The sequence below is a fragment of the Myotis myotis genome, unplaced genomic scaffold (assembly GCF_014108235.1).
Source record: "Myotis myotis isolate mMyoMyo1 unplaced genomic scaffold, mMyoMyo1.p scaffold_m19_p_12, whole genome shotgun sequence".
In the NCBI taxonomy this organism is placed as follows: domain Eukaryota; kingdom Metazoa; phylum Chordata; class Mammalia; order Chiroptera; family Vespertilionidae; genus Myotis; species Myotis myotis.
This window is the reverse complement of record NW_023416316.1, coordinates 39,735,360-39,758,420: the sequence shown is the minus strand read 5'-3', so window position 1 is coordinate 39,758,420 and position 23,061 is coordinate 39,735,360. Positions and strand designations below refer to the sequence as shown.

At 40.2% G+C, this 23,061-nt stretch overlaps 1 protein-coding gene across 1 annotated transcript in view; it reads left to right on the top strand.

Annotated features, from left to right (window-relative positions):
- TMC1 (transmembrane channel like 1) overlaps positions 1 to 23,061 on the top strand; it is a 122,412-nt gene that overhangs the window by 67,351 nt on the left and 32,000 nt on the right. Inside the window, exons 7-11 of the mRNA XM_036329113.1 lie at positions 1,429 to 1,535; positions 4,598 to 4,696; positions 15,716 to 15,858; positions 20,257 to 20,401; positions 21,198 to 21,392. Of these exons, the coding sequence (XP_036185006.1) occupies positions 1,429 to 1,535; positions 4,598 to 4,696; positions 15,716 to 15,858; positions 20,257 to 20,401; positions 21,198 to 21,392 (689 nt within the window). The remainder of the gene's footprint in view (positions 1 to 1,428; positions 1,536 to 4,597; positions 4,697 to 15,715; positions 15,859 to 20,256; positions 20,402 to 21,197; positions 21,393 to 23,061) is intronic.

Genomic DNA, 23,061 nt, shown 5'->3' with positions numbered 1-23,061 from the left:
TATATAATACACATACATATAATATATGGTGTATAATAGGATATGATATATAATATATATTATGATAAATATATATTTTTTATTTTTAAATTCCCACATATTTGTTGTTTTCATACCTCACTAAAATATAAGTTGTATTAAGAAGTAACCCTGTCTGTGACATTGTGCTTCACATCTAAGATAATTCCTGACGGGAAATGTGTGAAGTGGATAACCTTCAGCTTTTGCATTGCACTTGTAAAATGCTGCTATTCTGGGAAAACAGCACAAGATGGCCCGTCAGACAACCATTTCTAAGGGATGTGGTAAACTGTTTGAGAGAGTATTGTTTGCCTGGAAAAAAGGAGGATGAAGTGCAGCGAATATGTATAATTTTAATGATAACTAACTACTGGCCAGGCACTGTAGTAAACACTTTACATTTCTATTTGCTCACTTAACTGTGTTAACTCAAGGAATACAATAAGCTCTTCAGATGGCAATCCTAGCTGCTAAACAAAAGCAGCGTTTCCTTGGATGGAGTATAAGGTGTAGATCATGATCATTTTAGACAACTACAGCTACTTAAGAGACAGCACTTTCATCATGAACATCTTCTCTTTCAAATAGAAAAAGAAGAATGCTAGAGACTGTAAATGTGAATGGAACCAGTATATTGCAATGAGCAGATTTGTTTTGGAAGGTTATCAAGACATAGCTTTTGTTCTGTCCTTTCAACTTTTTAATTTTTCCCTCTCTTTTTTTTTTTCTTAAGAGCACGCACACAACACCATTCTAGCCTCAGGTGTACACCCAGTGAACAGACATGATATAACTTACTAAGTGATCATCTCAACACCCATCCGACACCACACAGCTGTTAGAACACGATGGGCCATACTCCCTGTGCTGCACTCACATCCCCAGGACCATTCCAGCTCTTGCCCTGTTTCCTTTCAAGCTGCTGCCCCAGTGCTGGAGCTCAGAGGGAGAGGGAGTGAGTCTGAGTAAGTCCATCTGTGGCCCTTTTAAGAGACACTGCCTAGGACTCCAGAAGCCTGATCTCACTCAAAATCCCTGCTGATTTTTACAGCCAGAAGTTATGGGGACTTCTCTTCCCAGCACTGGAACCCTGGGCCTGGAAGCCTGGTAGGGGCCAGGACACTTTGCTCCTCAGGGGGGACCACTGCAGTTGATTTTTATCCATCACATGTGGGTGTGGGACTCCTGTTCTGTGCCTCTGCCCCTCCTACCAATCTCCATGTATCTTCTCTTTAAATCCTAGTTGAAGGACTTTCATTCAGCTAGATTTCAGGTGGTTCTGCATGATGGTTGTTCTCTAGTGTAGTTGTAATTCTGATGTGGTTGTGTGAGGGTTTGAGTACTGCATGTACCTGTACCACCATCTTACCCAGAAGTTCTTCAGCTTTTTAATTTTCTTTGTAATAGGTCAGTTTGGCTCATCGGTGGCTTCATATTTCCTCTTCATGAGATGGATGTATGGAGTAAATATGGTTCTCTTCATTCTGACATTTAGCCTCATCATGTTGCCGGAGGTAAGGCTCTGACTTCCAGTTTCCATAGCACACTGCAACGGGATCCCCATGTGATCACCTCTTAGAAAAGCTCCTTTTTCTGTAAGAGTAGAATGCTTATGTATGGTAAGCATCCAAAGAGGTCTGGTTAGTCCACCCTTAGAATCATAGTATTTGTGGCAAAATTAATCTTCAAAATGGTGCCCATGGGCCATTGGGCCAAACGTCCTAATCCTTGCTCTAAAGCAGTGGTTCTCAACCTTCTGGCCCTTTAAATACAGTTCCTCATGTTGTGACCCAACGATAAAATTATTTTCATTGCTACTTCATAACTGCCAAAGGGGTCGTGACCCACAGGTTGAGAACCACTGCTCTAAAGGGTGTGTGAGCCTCCTGAAGTCATTCATATAAAATGTCATGTGTATGTTTACATGTACATTTTTTGTGGGAAAAGGTCCATGGCTTCGTCACATTCCCAAGGTGGTCCTTGGGCCCAAAAGGAAGAAAGAGGGAGGCTTTGTTGCCAAGTTTGCTTGGAAAGAAATGCTTCTTAATGCAACTCAAGGCATCCAGCTTTTCCATACTAAAGAAACACAAAGTGAGCAAATTTTTTCCAAAGTAAGGTAACCCAGACACACACACACACACACACACACACACACACACACACACACACACGCACACGCATGCACGCACACATGGGGGTGGGGTCCCTTTGGACCAAGGTCAGAGAGGAGAATAAAACAGATTGAAGAAGAAGGAAAAGCCCCGAGCTGATGTGGGGAGAATTAGCTAAGGCCAAGAAGCAAGAGTGAGGTTGGGGCCTTTCACCCACGTGAAGTTAAATAACTCAAAGATCTCTTTGGATGTTTACCATACATAAATTGCGTTGGGCTTTATTTAATCTGCAAAGGGTCTTTTTAGGTACCAATATTTCAAAACCAATTTGTTCAGTACAGCATGGAAAACAGCCAAAACTTGGTGTTGAAAGTTTTTATCCCCATGGTTTCAAATCAGGGCCCATTTCTGTATCCAGCCTCCATTAGCATAATCATACTCATAGTGCCTTACATTCATTGAGTTCTTTGCTTTTTATAAGTGTAAAACACTTTCATTTCTTATACTTAATGAGCCTCACAACAAATTTATGAGTTTAAAAGAATTTTTAAGCTATAAAAGAATTTTTGTCCCCCCATTTAAAAAATGTGAAAATTGAGTCCATAATGCTTATTGGATTTAGCTAGCATCCCAGAGTGATTTTTTTTTCAGATTTTGCACCCTAATCTATTAGTCGTATAGTCCTTCAGGTAATTCTGGGGGTTCTATAGCTACTTGGCTTGTAGAAGACAGTGGACATAGATCAGAATTCCTGTATAGTTCATCTCCAAGGAGAAAACTTTCAAGGAATGAAGCAGAATGTGTTTGTATTTTTCTATTTCAAATTAATCCCAGCTTTATTTTTGCTCATCTCTCTAAGGAAACTTGAAACTTTAACACAGCCTACTATGATACACCTTAGTGTCAGACTCAGGTTATATATATCCATGAAGAGTGATCAGCAGAATTTACTGTTTCTCCCACCCCATGCTGCCTCCATGTGGAGGAAATGAAAGATTGTAGCTAACTTGTTCCAACTATATGAAATTGCAGAATCCCTAATAGTATGCAGTGGAGGGAGCTAATATGTGTTTGATTGGGTGTAGTCCTAGAACTCGGAAGCATATTGGCTCTGGATGGTTTTTATTAAAAAACTGATTTTAGAGAGACAGAAAGGGAGAGGGAGAGAGAAAGAAAATTGTCAAAGAGAAAGAGAAACATCTATCAGCTGCCTCCTGCACGCCACTTACTGGGGATCAAGCCCACAACCCTGACTGGGAATCAACTGGCAACTTCTTGGTGCATAGGATGGTGCTCAACCAGCTGAGCCACACTGGCCAGGGCAAGCTTGGGATGCTTTTGTACAGGTTGTGTTAGATGCTGAGGGGCATCCTGTTTTTTGGGGGGTAATGATTACCGACTCCAGCGAAGGAACAAAAGAGGATGGGTATCCTTCATGCCACTTTACAGAACCACAGAGGCCAGGGCTGGTCACCTCCTGGTAACAAGGCTCCATTTCTCAGATGCCTCAGCAACCCCACTCAGTATTCCTCTGATGCATATGCCCTTTTGCCCAAAGTTCCTGTGCCCCTGGGCAAACCCTAATCTCTTCGATCCTCTGTGGCCCCAACTTTGGGGTGAGATAGAACAGGTGGAACTCACCCTCTGTTCTGATTAGTGCCAGGAAGTCAGAGGATCTGCCGGGTTGCCATGGAAACAGAGCAGCTTGTGTGGTTAAAGGGAGTAGGGGCTGATTTCCAGCCCTTACCCAGTCACCCAGATTTCCATCCATATTCAAACTCTACCCCCAGCCCAAGGGAAGGGGAGCTTTCATCTCAAAGAAGCAGTAGCATCTGCTTGGCAAGCCCTGTGGTACCCCGGGGCAAGAGGGGTGCTTTTCCCAGTTCTCACCAAAGCTCCTGATAGGATACTACTCTTGCTCCCTGACTGGCTGTGTCTGCCCCTAGCAACCTGTTCTACTCTGATAGCACTGATCAGGGCAGTAATCCTGAATTAGTGGTGAAGCAGGTTCATAATCAGTCTTCCCTCTTATCACCCTCAAATTCTGAGTGCTACTTGTGAGAACCCTCTTCCCTGGCATGAGGGAGAGATTCTTCTCCCACCCGACCCGCATGAAGATGTGGGTAGTCTTGTTTTCTAGAACACTACAGTCCTCAAATGAGACTGTCCTTCCCAGACCTCCCCAAATGAGACCAGTTTGAAGGGGGTGGTGGGTAGCCTTCTGGGCACTGTGGTTGGCCCAACTGTTGGTGGTCCACTAAACTCAAAGCACAGGGCCCTTAGCACTCTCATTGTTGGGAATTCTGAATTTAATAGGAGATTCCCAGAAGAGGGGACCCCACATGGAGATCCACAGTTCTCATGAAAAGGCTCAGAATTGCTTTTAAACAAAACGGTTTGTGATCACATGTGCAGTTCAGACTTTGTTTCCAGTTGTTAACTGCTTTCTTTGCTTCTCCATATAGTACCTCTGGGGTTTGCCCTATGGCAGTTTACCTAGAAAGACAGTTCCCAGAGCTGAAGAGGCAACAGCAGCGAACTTTGGTGTGTTATACGACTTCAACGTAAGTGTCTCCACACAGCTGTGTTGGTAGATGAAGTTTTCCTTGTTCTGAAACTCTATGGCCTCCTCTAGTGGGGCTGGGTAAAAGTCTTAAACATTCCCCCTGTTGAGAGAGAGAGAGAGAGAGAGAGAGAGAAGAGAGGGAGGGAGGGAGAGAGAGAAGGGAGGGAGGGAGGGAGGGAGGGAGGGAGGGAGGGAGGGAGGGAGGGAGGGAGGAAGGAAGGAAGGAAGAGTAAATAGAGTAAATAGGGTTTGGGAAGATGATAATATGATTAAATGGCAACAGATTCTGAATGAAGGTGAGCTCAGAGTTCAAAGACTGCAAGCAATGTTCTTATCTCTGTCTTTGGAGAACAACAAAGGAAGAGTTTGCAAAAGTGCTTTTTGAGTTCTTAGGAAATTAGAGCTTTTACATTACATATTAACCTCTTAACTTCCTAAACAAGTCTATTTAGTGTTACTATTCAGTCAATACCAAATAAAGCTAAATATTAAATACCAAGCAAAGCTAAATTCTAACTACTAAACAATACCCAAATGAGGATTACTCCACTGTAGCACTAAAATGAGTATTCCTCTTTCAGGTCCCCTGCATGGGGTTTATTGCTATGGCAGAGACTCATCCCTGCCCATTGAAAAATCATTTTGGAGTGTGATTCAAGTCTGTGGCACATGTCCTTCTTAAAATGGTGACCAGGTTGGAGATGTTTGAAAGTGTAGAGGACAGAAAAGTAGCCAGGTGGAGATTGGCGAACTGAAGATTCAAGGAATTTTTGAAAAATAGCAAATGAGAATAAATTTTTATGTAGACTGGGAATGGAAGTAAGGAGCGAAAAACAATAAGCAGCCTTCACGTTTGTAGTGTTACAATAAATGTCTATTTCATAGATGTTTTGAATTTGATCCTTAAGATTCTAAATTGTGAGCTTCCTAAAGAGGCTACACATGTGCTGCATCTTCTTTGACCCCCTTATGTTCTCAACCAATGGAGGATTTCATGAATCCTGTTGACTGGCAATCTGAGTAACAGGGAGGGGGCAGGCATTTGTAGAGCCTTGAGATAAGAACCATAGATATTAATGTATGTGAGCTGTACCAGAAAATGTAAACCTTACAAAAGTTCCTAGTCTGTGAACAAATAGGCAAAATATAGAATAAAGCCCTCACTCTGTAGCATTTGGGATCTAAAATCACCCCTGTCTGTTGGCATTTTTGTTTCAATTCAGTATTTATTTATGGAATATAATATATACTGGTTTTACAAAGATGACTGGAACATGACTCTCTTCATCTCCAGGTACTCATGAGAACTTAATAAAAATACATAGGCACCAAAAAAAAATAAAAAAAATAAAATAAAATAAAATACATAGGCACCCAGTATACAATATGTTATGTGCTAAGTTAGCAAAATGAAGAGAAAGATAGTGGGGAGCCCTGAGGAAGCAGCTAATATTTTGCTTGGAAAGGTTTGTTTAGAGTAGATGGCCTCTAAGTTAGCTTTTATTTCTTCAATTTTATGTTCCCTTTCTATTATTTCTTACTTCTTCCATCCCTCTTCCTCCCCAACCCCCTTTCATATGTAAATTTCAAAAAAATTTATTACTATGCCCCCCTGAAATAATTTTGATTTCTGTTTCTCATCTTCTGACTAGCAAGATAATAAACGTCAAGTCCAGTTAATAATAATAAAAACTAATAATATGATTGACATTTTCAGATATTTGGTCATATCAGAGAAAGGAAGAACTAAAAATATGAACTGGTTTGGCTCAATGGATAGAGTGTCGGCCTGCGGACTGAAGGGTCCCAGGTTCGATTCTGGTCAAGGGCATGTACCTTGGTTGCGGGCACATCCCCAGTGGGGAGTGTGCAGGAGGCAGCTGATCGATGTTTCTCTCTCACCGACATTTCTAACTCCCTATCCCTCTCCCTTCCTCTCTGTAAAAATCAATAATTATATATATATATATATATATATCCCCAAAACAAATTGTTTAAAAAAAAAGAGAGAGAAGAAGGAAATATTTATAGAACACGGTTAATAGATGCAGGCATGACCTCTTGTGGTAGAGGAAGCTATAAAATGGGAAGGTCAGAAACCCTTTAGGATGGAGGTGGGGGAGGTTGTAGGGAGCTGCTTCTCTGCTGAACTTCATGCTAGAAGCTGCAGACTTCCCCTTAAACTCTCTTCCCTGACAGAATAACTTCTTGGAAGCTCAGAGGTCTGTGACTTATAAGCATGTATCACAACTCATCCAAATTCCCTTTAATTGATAGTAGACAAGTACCATTAGATATATGCTAAGCCAGTCAATCTTACAGCTTCTCAAAGCACCATAATTTTAATCCTTTTATTGAGTACCTAGTGATTGATCTTACTGATCAGGGGGAAATACATTTTATTAAAGTAGTAAGAAATTGGGAGATTATCTAATTGGTATGCTATGAATCAAATTGGCAGAAATAGCTTTATTTGAAGCTGTAGAATCAGGAGAAAGAGTTTAAGTCAGTAAGAAGAAGATGCATGTGTTGGCACAAGGATGATACAGGAATGATAAAGAGGAAGAGACTGTATAGTTTAGATATGGAGAGAGAGCGAGGAACTGAGGTGGAGTTTGGAATAGCTTGAGCTAACATCAGACTGTGAGATCATATGGGTAAAGATCTGAGCTGTGATAACGGGGAACGCACTTCGCTTTCCATCTTGAGGGCATCTTGTACAGTGCATATGAATAAATGGTACATCACCTTCTCCTTCTCTGCTCTGCTGGTCTTCATAGATGCGGGAGGTGGGGGAAGCTCTGTTGTGCAGGAGGGGAAAATTAACAACTACTATGTGTTAATCAGACCCAGACATTACATTTTATAACAACCCTTCAAGATGAAGCTCAATAATCATTGCATAATTGAGGGGATTAGGACTCAGAGAAGTTACTTTGCCAAAGACAGCACTTCTAATTAGAGGAGACACTGAAATTCAAGCTAAAATGTGGCTGACTTTCATGTCAAATTCAAAGCCTATTCCTCTGCGCTGCCCACTTTCTCCACATCTCCTCCTTAGGTCTGTCCTCGAGGGAGACTGTCACAGACTTTCTGAATGTTAACAAATAGCAGTTTAGTTCCTTATTTTATCAGTGTCAACAGCTCTTTTAAGTAATGATCTTCAAAGTGAGAGCATCTCCTCACAGACATATCTCAGTTGTCTTAAGCTCTTTCTTCCCTTATTATACTGACCACATTTAGGAGAGATATTTTTTATGATTCATACATGGAATAACACACCTTTGCCTTTAGGAATATTGAAGCAGTTCAAATGCATCTTTATTTTCAGGGGGTCCTTTGAAAGGATAAATCATTTCAGGTTTCCTGAGAAAGAGACGCCCAAAACAATATTAGTTGCAGGAGAAACGGGGCAGGGGGACGACTATAGGTGAGAAAGGGGAAAATGAGCCTGCTGGGGTTGGGGTGAGGGGAGAGTCTTCAGATGGCAAAGCAGGTCTGACAACCAGGGAAGGAGAGAGGGAAGGAAGATTGGGTAGAAGAGTCTCAGACTGTAGCGCCATTCTGAAAAAAGTCTTGGCTGGGCTAATGGTTAGACTCCTAGCAAGAAATGGCCATTGGAGGATTCCCATGTCACTGAAGAATAACCTGGCTCTAGTATTCCTCACCATGCTCGGTCATTGGCTGGAGACATCCTGGTGTGTGTGTGTGTGTGCGTGTGTTCGTGTGTGTTCCCCGGATGAACACATCAGGATCTTTCTGGGTCAATCCAAAGTGGTGGCAGCTGGAGACTGTCTTCTGAAGGGGATCTGAGCAGCACACCCACAGGGCTGCCACAGGGCCTCTTGGCTCTGAAAATGTGACTAGATCAAAACTGTTGCTGTTGTTGGTGGTATTTAGTTTCAACAAGCTTTAAACACACTAACATAACCTCCCTGCCACAGCCATTGTTTCAACCTAGCCAAGTGCTGACTCAGCGGAGAGATCATAAATTATCCATTGGTGAGGGCAAAATAATGACCCCAAGCCAGACTGCTAGGCTTCTTGGGGACAAATATGGGCTTGTAGATTCCCAAGTGCACTCTGAGACATACTCATCCCTGGCCTGGCGGTCATAGATTGAAAGGGGTGAGGATCCTCTAATCTGTACCCATAGTAAAACTCTTTTGAAGACTTCACTGAGCAGAGGGGGGCCCTGCTCAGGCACATGGACTGGGATTGGAAGGATCTAAGGGCTGTCCATCTTGGGTCCTGTATTTGCTTTACTTCCTCAGTGTCCAGCGCTGGTCCCTCTGGTTCAAAGGCTCATGAGGTTGATTAAAAGGAGAGGTGTCTTATTTTCTGTTCTAGGTCCTAGGTTCTTTCTCTTGTTTCATAACTTTCTTGACCTGCTGCTCCTGGACTTCTGTATGACATGTCTATAATGTGATGGGAGAGATAGCTGGGTTTTATTTTAGCTTTCTTGGTTTCCTTCTGGTCTCTTCAACTTGAAAAACGAATTCCTTGGGGTCTGTAGTCAGGGGCAAATGGCAGTGGAGAGATAGAAGGTTATCAAACCATGTGAGGCTGTCTACAATCTAGGCCATGATAATTTTTTTCCTTCAAGCAATTAAAAATAATTTAAGTGGGTGGTGGGTGGATAGTGGCATTATCACACTTGGATTTTGAAAAACTCAACAGATTGGATGAAGAAAAAATGAATGTGAGACCAAAGGACAATCTATCGTTATGATCAAGTGAGGGACTAAGATTGTTTGGAAGAGCTCAATTTACCTGGTAGGAATTTGCTGACATCTAAATACTGGCTGTCCACCTAATAGATTAAATGCTGAGCCATTGAGTTAGATTAGAACTTTGTAAACTATTAAATTATATTGCATAATACAAATAACACCGAAATCATGAGTCAAGTACATCGACTGTAACAAATATTTAAATTTATAAACATTTAAAAGCAATTCAGTAAAATCTTTATCCTAAGTTCTAGCATCATATATCTCTAATAGACATTATTTGCTTATAAACTGTACTTGAAATTAATTATGTTTGTTAATCTTAAATATTTGAAATAAAATGTGGGCTACTAATATGGGATTGAAAATTTCTGAATTAATTCATTTTTTTCTAAGTAGTCTCAATATTTTCTCTACTTCTAAAAAATATTTTTATTTTTTCAAAAAACTCATTCTTTTTTTTTTTTTTTTTTAAATATATTTTATTGATTTTTTACAGAGAGGAAGGGAGAGAGATAGAGAGTCAGAAACATCGATGAGAGAGAAACATCGATCAGCTGCCTCCTGCACATCTCCCACTGGGGATATGCCCGCAACCCAGGTATATGCCCTTGACCGGAATCGAACCTGGGACCTTTCAGTCCGCAGGCCGACGCTCTATCCACTGAGCCAAACCGGTTTCGGCAAAAAACTCATTCTTAAATAAATAATACTACGGTCCCAGTATGGCCTGTGTCCCAGTGACCACATCTATTGCTTTTCATATCTGAATTCACAATGCTTCATTTTGCATGACTTCAAAGAATTAATGGGTAGATTTACAAGTCCAGAAATCAAAGAACAACAAACACCCATAATATAATGCTTTTAATGTCTACCTTGTGAAATAAGACCAGTTTTCCTATGTGGGAAGAAATCACGCATAGCAGCTCATTTTATAGCACTGAGATGTCTCATTTTGTAAGAGTTTTAGGCAGTTAGTAGAAAAAATTAAAGCATTTTGCCAGCTTTAGTGTCTCTCAGACATTTTTTTGGTGTTTTGATTTATTATATTCTCACATGAGATTGTTATTCTCAGTCATGCTACTGTCTTGAATGATTTACTCTGTTTTATTAAAATGGGTAGTAGAGAGCAGAAAATTAGAAAAGAGTGGTTTAGATGAAAATTTAAAGGAACTTAATCTAACTGAGGATTGCTAATGACCACCAGAAGCAATTTCTTTTTTTCATTCAGTCATTCCGCAAGCATAAGTTGAATGTCAGATGCTGGGAATAAAAAGATAACTAACATATAATCCCTGCCCACAGGGACCTTATGGTCTAATTGGATGTGCTATCCAATGTGACAGCCCCAAACTAACAGATATATATCAAAGTACTTGGAGGCCCATGGAGGAAGGATTCAGTGTTGAAGTTTAGTGGAGTCCTGAGAGGATCCAGTAAATTAACTCTATTTCCCATGCAAAAATGGCTTATATGAGGAGAGGCAGGAAGAGGGAGCCCTGATTGTGAGAGCAAGGCATCCACAAGCCAGCAGGGGAAAGGTGTCAGCAGCAGTGCCACCTGTCTAGGAGGGAGGAAGAGGTTTGAGGGCATCAACACATATGCCCTCTCGAAGAGCCACATGGCATTTGTTTCATAACTCTGGGTCTGGGTTGTGGCAAAAGGAAAGTACGCTCAGAGGTGAGCAGAGCATTAGGTGGAAGCTTGCTGAGCCTGATTGGAGAGAAGGAGTGGCCCTGGGCTAGATATCAGCATGTAGCCCCTAAGGCTAGGCTGGCTGCTGTTCTTGTGAAGTTAGCTAACCTTGGTTTGGGGTGTTGTTAGCCTTTCATGTCTTGCTTCTCTCCTGTGTCCCACTCTCTCAGATATTGTGACATCATCTCTGTTTCATCCATGCTTGAAACTTTTCACACTAAGGTATAAATTGACTGTTAACAACTCAGAGAAATAGAACTGTACCCCAACTTGTGTGGTACTCTCTCATGTCTTGGCACACATGGAAGTTACATCTTCCTTTCTTATCAGTTTTGACTTCATGATTTTTTTTCTTCTTCAAAATAGTGGTCTGATAATAGCGAAAACTTACACAGAATTGCTAAGGATATTGAAACTCATTTACCACCCTGGGGATAGAATGTTTCTTTCACTCTATTTGTAGTCATGAGAAACACCACAGGGGTGGAGTTCTAATATAATTTCAGGTGATAAGCACTTATGAAGAAAATACTTTTTGTGCAGAACTCTTTTGAGGGCCTCTATAATCCAGTCTCTACTTCACCTATGTATAGTATTTGGCAAATAAAAGTTACTTAGATAAATAATTACATGGGTTGTTTCCTAGCAACTACATCATCAAAGCATTCTCTTTCTTATCAAAGGGTGTTAGCGGCTATAGACTAGACCAGCTGCAGCATTGAAACAGAAATTAGAGTCTTAATAGACGATGCAGATGCATGGAGCCCAGAGTTGGACAGGACTTCTCTGTGCTCATTTGAAACTTGGCTCATACTGTGGTTTCTCTGTCACAGATTTTGGGGTGGGAGAGAGCTCCCACACAGAAAGCCATGCATGCTGATATGGAAACCGAGTCAAACCTTGGCTGGGCTAGGAGTCACTGCTATTTTAGTCACTTCCAGATGTCTGCTGTTGGAGTTTTAAGGAAAGGAGAAAAATGTGAGGAGTGTGGTGGGTCGTCTGGGTGGAAGGGGAGGGTGTTCCTCTCGTAAGCTTTTCAACTCCTGTTTAAAGCCACCCCTCAAGATGGATTGGATAAAGCTTTTAAAAATTATGCTCATCAATATTACCTCTTTCATTTATACTTGACTGCATATGAAGTAACAGGCAAACTGAAGAAGCCTTTGTCAAATTATCAGGATTCCAAAAAGCGCAGGGCCCTTGCAACTTTGGATGTGATCTAACATTTATGAAGTGCCAGTCACTGAACATATGTTGATGGTGCATACACCAGATGAGCCAGCTGCCCCAGTGGCTATTGTGCTAACCTAACAAGCTCACCAGCTGCTTGCTGGATAGCTCCTTCCTCCTTTCATGTTATTTTGGAGGCATCATTATGAATTAGAAAAAGATGTAAAGGTTGTAATGTTTATGAACAGAGAGATGAGGTCCTCTGAAAGCTTTTCAAAAGGAGCACTGGGGCCTTTTTCAAGAGATCCTGGCACCTCCAGGGACCAATCCTGGGATATAGGTCACAAGTTCCTGCTGAGTTGGTAGGGTTTCCTTGTATTTTTGTTTAACTGGGAATGTATGGCACTGGCATGATACAAGGCCTGGTAGGCAAAGAAAGCACAGGAGAAGGAGTATAGCACAGTGGTTAAGTATATAGGATTTGTATTAGACAGACCCAGTTCAAGTTCACACTCTGTCACTTACTAGCTATGGGAACTTGGACAAGTTACTGAGATGGGCAGGGAGGTGTGTATGTGTGTGTGTGTGTTGTTATAAATAACACTCCTCCCTATCCAACCAGGTTGTGTGCTAACCAGAGATAAGCTAAAGGTGGAGGTCAACATGCCGCCTTTATTCTTGTTAAAGCAGATATTAAAGAACGTGGTCCCTTTTTATGGGCAAGTGGGCATCCCAGTCTAGGCCAGGCCAGGCCTCCCTCTACAGGGACAGAGCACAGCCTGTGCTCTCGCAGGAGGAGGAGGAGCAGTGGCCCACATCATGCCCATTTGCTCCTGCATGCCCTTCTCTCAGATGGTTTCTCCTCCCTGGGGCTAGCATGAGGCAATGGAGAGGGGCTGGAAGCATTACATTTCTGGGTTTCTGCACATGGAAGAACTCATCAAGAGTTGAGGAAAACTATTTTCCCTGACAGTAGTGACTTCCTTGGGTTCTTGTGAGGATTCTGTGAGATGAAGTCAGGGTTTAAGCACATGCAAAGTGCTCAACAAAATGTATTGATTGATGTTATTACTGCAACCATTATCACCATTGTCAGGACTGTAGCATGGAAATGAGGTAAGAGTCAGTTGCAGGAAATAATTATAAAATGAATGCCTTATAGTTATGGAAAAAACGAAACAGTTCAGGATATCTTTAAACTACACAAGGGGCCAAGTGCCAGTACTTACCAGGGTCTGTTATTCCCTGGGGACAAGAGGGCCAGTTTGAAGGTTCTGGACAGGGCATTGGATTTAAAATAGCTGAGAGGAAGCAGAGACCTCACCTAGATGAATGTGAAAGAAGATGTCATGGCCCAGCCGGTGTGGCTCATTGGTTGACATCGGCTCATGAAACAGGAGGTCATGGTTCGATTCCCGGTCAGGGCACATGCCCAGGTTGCAGGCTTGATCCCCAGTGGGGGGAGAGGGGGTAGGAGGCAGCTAATTAATGATTCTCTCTCATTATTGATGTTTCTATCTCTCTCTCCCTCTCCCTTTCTTTCTCTGAAATCAATAAAAACATATATATGGCATGGAACCAGATGCAGGGAACTCTTCCCGATGATTATTCTCCTGAGATTTCTGGGTCTTGGACAGTTGGCCAGTTCAGGTCTATTTGGTATTCTTTCCTATCTTAGACATGAGATTAGCTCACTTGCTTTCTCTACTTGGGGTTTCTACTAGTTGTTTAGCCTCACATTTTCTCTGGGGTTTGGAATTATCTTTTCTTGAGCTGAAAAATGCAGATACAGGCAGATATGGTGCAGGGAACCACTTTGGTTTTGAGCTATACCCCTCCCATCCCATCCTGATCCTACTTAAATTCGGGAGCTCTTCTGAGATTTTTCTGAAATTCCCCCCCCCCCCCCCCCCTGCTAATTCTCACAGAGTATTAAAAAATAAATTTGCTGCAGATTTTGGGAGCAATAGTTGTTTTTTTTTGTTTGTTTTTTTTTCAGATTTCAGGTGGCTTCTGATTTGAACTAGGCATAATCTTTTTTTAAGGCAATTTTCTAAATTATTTCTCTTAATTCTTCTCTTGAAAATTAGCATCTAGGACATTTCCTCTTCTTCCTCCTTCTCTTCCCCCTCCCCCTCCCATTTCCTCTCCTCCTTTCTTCAACAGTGGGCTTCAAAGTGCCTGGCTTGGTATAAATGATGTTAAAGTCCCAGCCAATTTAATTTTTTCAGATTCAAGGGTGACTCACTTGACCTCAGGAGGAAGCCCCACATTGGCAAGTTGCTGTCTCCTCACTTTATATAGCACAGTCATTTTAAGTTATTGCCTGAGAGATAAACGCAGACAGAAGCTCAGGAAGTGGATATATAGTAACACAGAAAAAATGCTTCCATGCAGAGAGTGAGAAAACACTGAGTAAGAGAAGGAGAGAAAGATGGAAGGACTATAAAGGAAGCAGCCTCAGAATATGCCCATGTTCTGTGTATGTCCCCCTCAGTTGACTTGGGGAAATGGTGATTCTAACCCCACTGGGTAATTTTTGGAAGAGATAAACATGCTGGTTATGGGAGGTTATGGGATGTAATAGTCTTGATGAATAGAAGGTTGTGCAGATCACTTCACCTGTTCCTCACGCAAGCTAAGACACAGCTCTGGGGGGTAGGAGAACCAGTCTGACTGTGGCTCAGGTGACTGGAAGTGGAACCTGCCATCACAATTGTTTCACACCCTCCCCCAAATATCAAGCAAGTTCTTACAATTATAAATCGGATGACACCATAAACTTTTTATTGAATTTATTGGGGTGACGTTGGTTAATAAACTTACATAGGTTTCAGGTGTATACTTCTATAATGCATCATCTGTATAGTATATTGTGTGTTCACCACCTCAAGTCAAGTCTCTTTCCATCACCATTTATCCCCCTTTACCTTCTTCTACCTCCCCCCATCCCCTTCCCTCTGGTAATCAGCATGTTGTTGTCTGTCTCCATGAGGTTTTTTTGTTTTGTGTTGTTGTTGCTTAAATCCCTTCATCTTTATCACCCAGCCCTGCAATGCCCCTCCCTTCTGACAGCTGTCAATCTGTTATCTCTCTGTGAGTCTCTTTCCTTTTGTTTTGATGTTCTAATCAATGGGCATTTCATGGTAATGGCTCCACAGCTGAGCAAACCTGTACTTGATTAAAAATTGGGTCTATTTAGAAGTCCCTGAATTTCAAGTAAACCAAGTAACTGCCAATCAATGTGGCAGCTGAAACATTCACTCTCTGAAGCAAAACAATGGGGCTCATGTCAGAGACATCTCCCAAGTTTGAAAATTAATGTCATTTTGTCATTCCTTTTAAAAATCCATCTTTCTTTTCTTTTGAGTTTCTCTTCATGGCATCTGCTAAGTGGCTTTGTTGTTGGATTTTAGGGCCTGGCGCAGTATTCTGTGCTCTTTTATGGCTATTACGACAATCAGCGAACAATTGGATGGATGAATTTTAGGATGCCGCTCTCCTATTTCCTGGTGGGGATCAGCTGCATTGGATACAGCTTTGTAGTTGTCCTTAAAGCGTAAGTTTCATTGGGCTCTTGGGAAGCAGGCAATGATTTCTGGAATTAAACTGGAGAATGGATGTAATTTTTTTTTCTGTTTTACATTTGCAGTGGTTCTCAACCTTCCTAATGCCGTGACCCTTTAATACAGTTCCTCATGTTGTGGTGACCCCCAACCATAAAACTATTTTTGTTGCTACTTCATAACTGTAATTTTGCTACTGTTATGAATCATAATGTAAATATCTGATATGCAGGGTGTATTTTCATTGTTCACGACCCACAGGTTGAGAACCACTGAAGAGGATGCAATCTATGAGATAAAATGTCATTCTAGTACCGATGCTAATGTTAGATTATTATAACCTCCAAACAAAAGGATTGAACATGACTGCGGTCTTTGGGTCATCTCACTGCATACCCGTCCTGTGTTTAAGCGTATTTTTAAAATGTGCCTTTTTGTACTTTGACGTGTGAATCAGTGTTGCAAACAAGACAGGGAAACAGCTGCTGACCCCTCGTTTTGTGTAAAGAGGTTTGTGACTTGCAGAACCAGTTCAATAGGCAGAAACGGTTGTTCTCTGTTCTTTTTTAAAAGCTAGTATAATCACTCATCCAAAAAATTGCAGCTGCATAAGGCGGCAAAAACAAATGGCCCCCACGAGACCATCATGATCAACAGTATCATCATGGTTTGTCTTAGAAAAGGATTTATTAGAGCAAGAGGAAGAATTTTATAGGGAACTGATGAAACAATTTTTTCCTCTGCCTGAAATGCATAGGGTGGGGGTAAAGTAGGTTTACAGTTGTATGTATGGAAAATAATGCAATGATAAATAATAATACAAGGATAAACATGGTGTATCATGTACTCACAACTGTGAACCTACTCCCCGTCCGCCCCCCGTATTTGTAATACTCTGCGGAAACCTAGCACGGTTGTTTGGGGCTATGAGCAACCTGCCCTTCAGCCAGTTCTCTGCTCTAGCTTAGGGGAAAAAGAGAGACACCTCAATTAATGTCCCAACTCTTTTAGTTGACCCTGCACAGGGAGAACTGACCATTTGCTTCACTTCAGGGAAGGGCCTTGTCTGAGGGTCCAAGTCTGTGGCACACTTTGGGTCTTGTCCCTGTCACAATGACTGGTTCCACCAAAGAACACTGTCATACTTAGTTTTTAAGCCTCTTCATGACATGATGAAAGCCTTCATGGAGACCACACATCCAAAATATTTATCTACTGCCCAAGCTCTACCATGGACTAAAAGACCTTTGACAATTTACACAAATGTTCTGTTCTCTAGTTTCCCTCTTAATAGAGTTGTAATAACACCTTGGTCTTAGGAGGGCCATGAGGACTAAATGAGTTAATACATGAAATGAGTTAATACTGAGAACATGTCTGGCTGGTGGTAAATAATTAATAACTGTCGATAATTTTGTTAAGATTATAACCCACTGGATTATTGAAGAATCAAATGTAACCCCAATGACAGAGCAGTCGCATAGGTTTATGCGGTTGCACATTAATGGATTTGTGTATTCATTACAATAATTTTCTAGTTGGTGAATTTTAAGATTATAGAACAGCATTGTGCAAAGAAATACAAGATGAACCACACATCTCACGTAAAATTTTCTAGGAGCCGTATTAATTTACACAGGTAAATTAATTTAATTTAGAAATACCTTTATTGATTTTTTTGAGAGAGAGGAGGGAAGAGAGAGAAACATCGAATTAATGAATTTTAATAATACATTTTATTCAATATAGCAAATGCATTAACATATAAAAAATAATATTATTATTGAGGATTTTTTTGGTACTGTCTTTGAAGTCTTGTGTGTATTTTATATTATCACATTTCAAGCATTCAGTGACCACATGTTGCTGGTGGTGACCATATTGGATAATGCCAGCCTAGAGGAAATGACAGTTTTTCCTAACTAGCTTAAAGATGCCATTTAGCATAGTTGCAGGGCACAAAATCCACATTTTTCTCTCTTAAAGTCATTCATATTATGTCGATGAAACCAACCTGGTTTTGGTCCCTCCCTCTAGCATGGACCTTTGGTTGTTTGTTACCTGATTGGCCAGTGGTTTAAACTCGTTATTATGTATTGCAAAACAGTTACAAAGCAATTCATAACTCCCACCCACTCCTAGCTTTGGGAACAAGGCTTGGTAGAAAGAGAATTAATGAGATATAAGTGATTGTACAAAATCATTTATCATTGCCTCCCCTCATCCCTACCCCGATAGGATATATTATTGGAATAAAAATCAGTGGCTTTATGAGTTACATTATTCAAATCAAATAGAAGGGAATCTAGGTTTTAAAATCAATTAATCTATGGATGGACTTCAACATCTTGCCCATACTGTTTGTCTAGGCATCCTCATCTATAAAATGGTGGCCAATATCTAATTTTAATTATTTAATAGGGAAATTGGAAGGTAATATGATATGGAAATCCAAGAAAGTTTTTTGAGGTTTTAAGACAGTGTGACTAACTTTATTGACTCAGGACTCTCCCTCTTTTAGCACTGAAGTCCTGTGACCTGGAAACCCATTCAGTCCTTGGCAAACCAAGATGGTTGATCACTATAGTCTTAGTTCCTTCCTTCCTTCCTTTCTTCCTTCCTTCCTTCCTTCCTTCCTTCCTTCCTTCCTTCCTTCCTTCCTTCCTTCTTTCCTTTCTTCCTTCCTTCTTTTCTTCCTTCCTTCTGAGGCAGTATACATTACTAACCACTTACTAAGCTTAGAAATATTCATAATCAAAAGTTACATATGTATTAGAAGCAAATTAATACAGCATAATGTAAAGTTGCATAACATGGAGACCATTAGCCCCTTCATATGTTGTCTTCATCTCTTTGAAGTTTTGTATCACAAAGTAAAGGTGCTGTAATTTCAATATCTAATTGTTCCTATTAAAACAGTTCTTTGAGCTAAAAATTTTGGCATATCCAGAGCAGCAAACTACTGGAAATAACTGAGTCATTCAGGGCAAGCATGCCTTACTGAGATGGCTCTTGCTGTCTGTTTTATCCCAACAGGCGTTCCCAAGACTTTCACCTGTTGTAGGGTTCATTGAGATTAGATATACCTCTTTTTCTGTTTATGAGACTGGCCATAATAGACTAAGCTAACAAGCAGAGCATTGAATACCTAAATAATGTACACATATAAGCCTCAAATAGTGTTAAAAATTTTGTCCACATAGACTATCCTCTATATATTAAAAACCTATATATATCATAAACCAGCTTCAATACATGCATATAAATATTTTTAAATTAGGAAAAGAGAGAATATATTTATCTATTAACCCTTAAACATTACAAAGTAGGTAATAGTTTAATTATTTTACAGATGATAAAATAATATTAGACATACCCAGTGACCTGCCTACAACCATTTGACTGTAAGATCTATTTGAACCAAATATATTTGTTTTTTTTTTCATAACACATTAGCCCATTTAAAATAGATAAACTTTCATAAGGGGTGGGGACATTGGGGGAATTTAGATGACCTTAGAGATGCCTGTCAACCTATGATGTCACATTTATATCATATTGCTTCTTTCATTTTGGGTTCCATAATCACTGTCATATTTAAAAAACCAAAGCCTTATAGGACCATTTTATAATATGTATCATATGAAATTTCAGTTTTGCTATTTTTAGTGATTAGGGGGAAAAGGAAGTGGAATATGTATAATACAGTTCTCTAACTACTGAAATAAATGTTCAAGTAAGTGATTTTAAACTTTCCAATCCAAAAAAATATTTTTTAAGTCACTGAGTAGAATATGTGCAACTACTATCTTGATTTTTGATCAAGAGTTGCAGAGTAATGGAGAAATGTCATGCATTTGGTGCAATCACTTTTTTGGAGGACATTCTAGGGAGAATTGAAATATATGCAGTGATTTCCTGACCTGACCTGGCTTCGTCCATCTCGAGGCTTCAGGGGGTCTGGGAACCATTGAAGTTATGTAGAACAGTGTCAGAGCCTACCCATATTTTCTTTTCCTGGGAGGGACCCGATGGTTTCCTTCAGATTTCTAAAGAGAGCCTTATCCCACAAAAGGTTAAGAGCCAAGTATATGAGCTAAGAAAACAGTTTAGGAAAACAAATAAAAATATGTATTTTTATATAACCTGTTTAATTTTTAAAATCATCAAGTCTTTTAATCTTGAAAGCCTGACAAATGCACAGTGTAAAAATTTAAAACAAAATTTAAAAATAAACTTCTATTTTCTGGTTATTTAAAAAAAGTGTTTGAAAATATGTCTTTTAGCTATTGCTTCTCCAATTAACCTATACTTATGATGTTTTAACATTCCCTTTATTCTCCCCCTTTTTATGTATTCTGGTTGCTGGATTAAACTTCCTATTTTTATAGAATGACCCAAAATATTGGTGACGATGGGGGTGGTGATGACAACACCTTCAACTTCAGCTGGAAGGTGTTCACCAGCTGGGACTACCTGATCGGCAATCCGGAAACAGCAGACAACAAATTCAATTCTATCACAATGAACTTTAAGGTAAAGGTGGCCACCTTCCAGAGTCTTTTCTTTGTATTTCTAATATATGTATTTTTTATTGATTTCAGAGAGGAAGAGAGAGGGAGAGAGAGATAGAAACATCAATGATGAGAGAAACTCATTGATTGGCTGTTTCCTGCATGCCCACTACTGGGACCGAGTCTGCAACCCAGGAATATGCCCTTGACCAGAATAGAACCTGGGACTCTTCAGTCCGCTGGCCGACGCTCTATCCACTGAGCAAAACTGCCTAGGGCTTTTCTTTATATTTGTCAGAGTAAAATGGGAGCAATCCCATATGTTCCAGCTCACAAAGTATCTTGACAATTTAAAGAAAGATTAACTCATCATTTCTGCCTACTGGGACTTGGGCAGAGTTCTGATTCTGACTGGAAAATATCTGATGACCCACAACAGCACTATCTCTTCAATACATTTGGTATTAAAATAATGCCATTGGCTTAAAATAGAGGACCATTAGTAATCAGAATCAGATATTTTATATAACAGAACAATGCTCAATATTTAAGATGACTTTGAAGTATTATTTTGTAGCTTTTAGAAAACTATACTGGAAGAGAATTGAGAATGAAGACTATCTTATTAGAGTGGCTAGAGATGGTTTGTAAGAATTCCTCCTTTCTCTCACTTGTTCTCACTTACTGGCAATATTCACTGGTTTGTGAAATCCCAGATTTAGTTTATTTTCACATTTTACATTCGGATGTTAGAAAAATTAATTCCTGAGTTCATGATTCTTGTGTAGCTCAGATATTTCTCCTTTTCCTGGTTTTAGGAAGCCATAATCGAAGAAAGAGCGGCCCAAGTAGAAGAAAACATCCATTTGATCAGATTCCTGAGGTTTCTCGCTAACTTCTTCGTGTTTCTAACGCTTGCCGGGAGTGGATACCTCATCTTTTGGGCTGTGAAGAGATCCCAGGAATTTGCGCAGCAAGATCCTGACACCCTTGGGTGGTGGGAAAAAAATGAAGTTCGTCTCTGCATGCTTTTTATGTGCTTAGAACCTGACATTTGAGATTTTGTGGGTTATGCTTCTATGGCAGAACATTAAATAAGGCCACTCTCTACCTCTTTCCTCCATCTGCCCTATGAGTTAGCCAATCCTGTCCTACATTTTCCAGTCTATCCCAGCCTTATTTGCAAAGCTGTCTACTGGTTGTCCTTCATTTTGGGACATTCTGGAACATTACAGTTGGGAGAGATGTTAGCACACATGTATTCCAACCAGTATAGTTTACAAGAGGATGAGGACTCTCAGGAGATTAGGTGATGTGTTCGTGGTCACAGAACTATGGAGAAAAGTGAGTTAAAACCTAGGATTCTTGGTTTCAAGCCCCACACTCTTTTCATGCTGATTTCTCTGTAGATCCTGCATCTGTAACTGAAAGATCCACTTGTTGCCTGAATTCTCTGAAGCAGCGATGATAGAGCCTTGGTTCCTGTGTTTATCTCGTGGACACATTCAGATTGCCTCCCCCACTTTGGGCAAGTCTGGGCTTCTCGCTCTTTTTCACTAGCAGCCTAACTCCCTATCTCCCTTTTCTCCTCCTAGCCTGCCTTCCTCCCCCTCTGAATGCTATTCAAATTAGGAAGGTTAACTCTTTGCCAGGCATTAAATAAGATTGTCATTTTTCCCCCAGCATATCTGCCCATTCAGCAGGTCAGAGAAGGGAGGTCAGAGGTTGATATTTAAAATCAGGAAATCATTGATCATATATTGTTGCTAAGGCCTATTCTCTTTAATAAAATGTTCCAGCATGCAATGTGGCACCATTTAGAACTTAGGCATTTTCAAAGTTTGGGTAGACTTAGTCTGTGGGAAGTATAGACTTCCCACACTGAAATTTCTGCAGAGCCTCATAGACCAAAAAGGTTAAGTCTTCACAGTGTAGAATCTCCTTAAACATGTTGGGATAGAAAATGGTATTAGTTACAACAAAAACTAACAAACAAAAGCATTCTATATTTAGCAATGGTAACATTGGAGATAGAAGGCCATTCATTTAAGAGACTATAAAAACACAGACATTTCATGGAAACCTGTGAAACTGTCATTTGGTGGAGATATTTCATTTACTTAAAACAAATAAACTTCAAAGCCTTTACTAAATTTGCTGTCAACATTCTTTCTTATAGTTGTGATAATATTTATAGGCACAATTATCATGCCACTTTAATCTATGGTTCATATTGACTATATTTTTGTATAAATGAACCACAGTAAAGGATGGGTAGTTGATTGTCAATCATGAAAAGGGCCACTCTTTGTAAGAACCAGTTTAATACCCATTTTAGGAGATCCCTGAGTCCTAGGAGCCAACAAAGGTAATAATGGGGAATTATGCATAACTATAAATTTGATAAAACAGAATTAAATTTACCTTATATAAGATTGTATAAGATCTGCCAAGTTTTTACTTTAGGCTGAAATGATATCATGCTGATTTTATGTTATGCTGATTTTTAGCTCCTGTTGGTCATGCATATATAATGTTCTTAATAAAAATGGAAAAAGCATATTGACAATTATTTTCTAAATACTAGGGGCCCGGTGCATGAAATTCGTGCACTGAGTGTGTGTGTGGGGGGGGAGTGTCCCTCAGCCCAGCCTGCCCCCTCTCACATACTGGGAGCCCTCA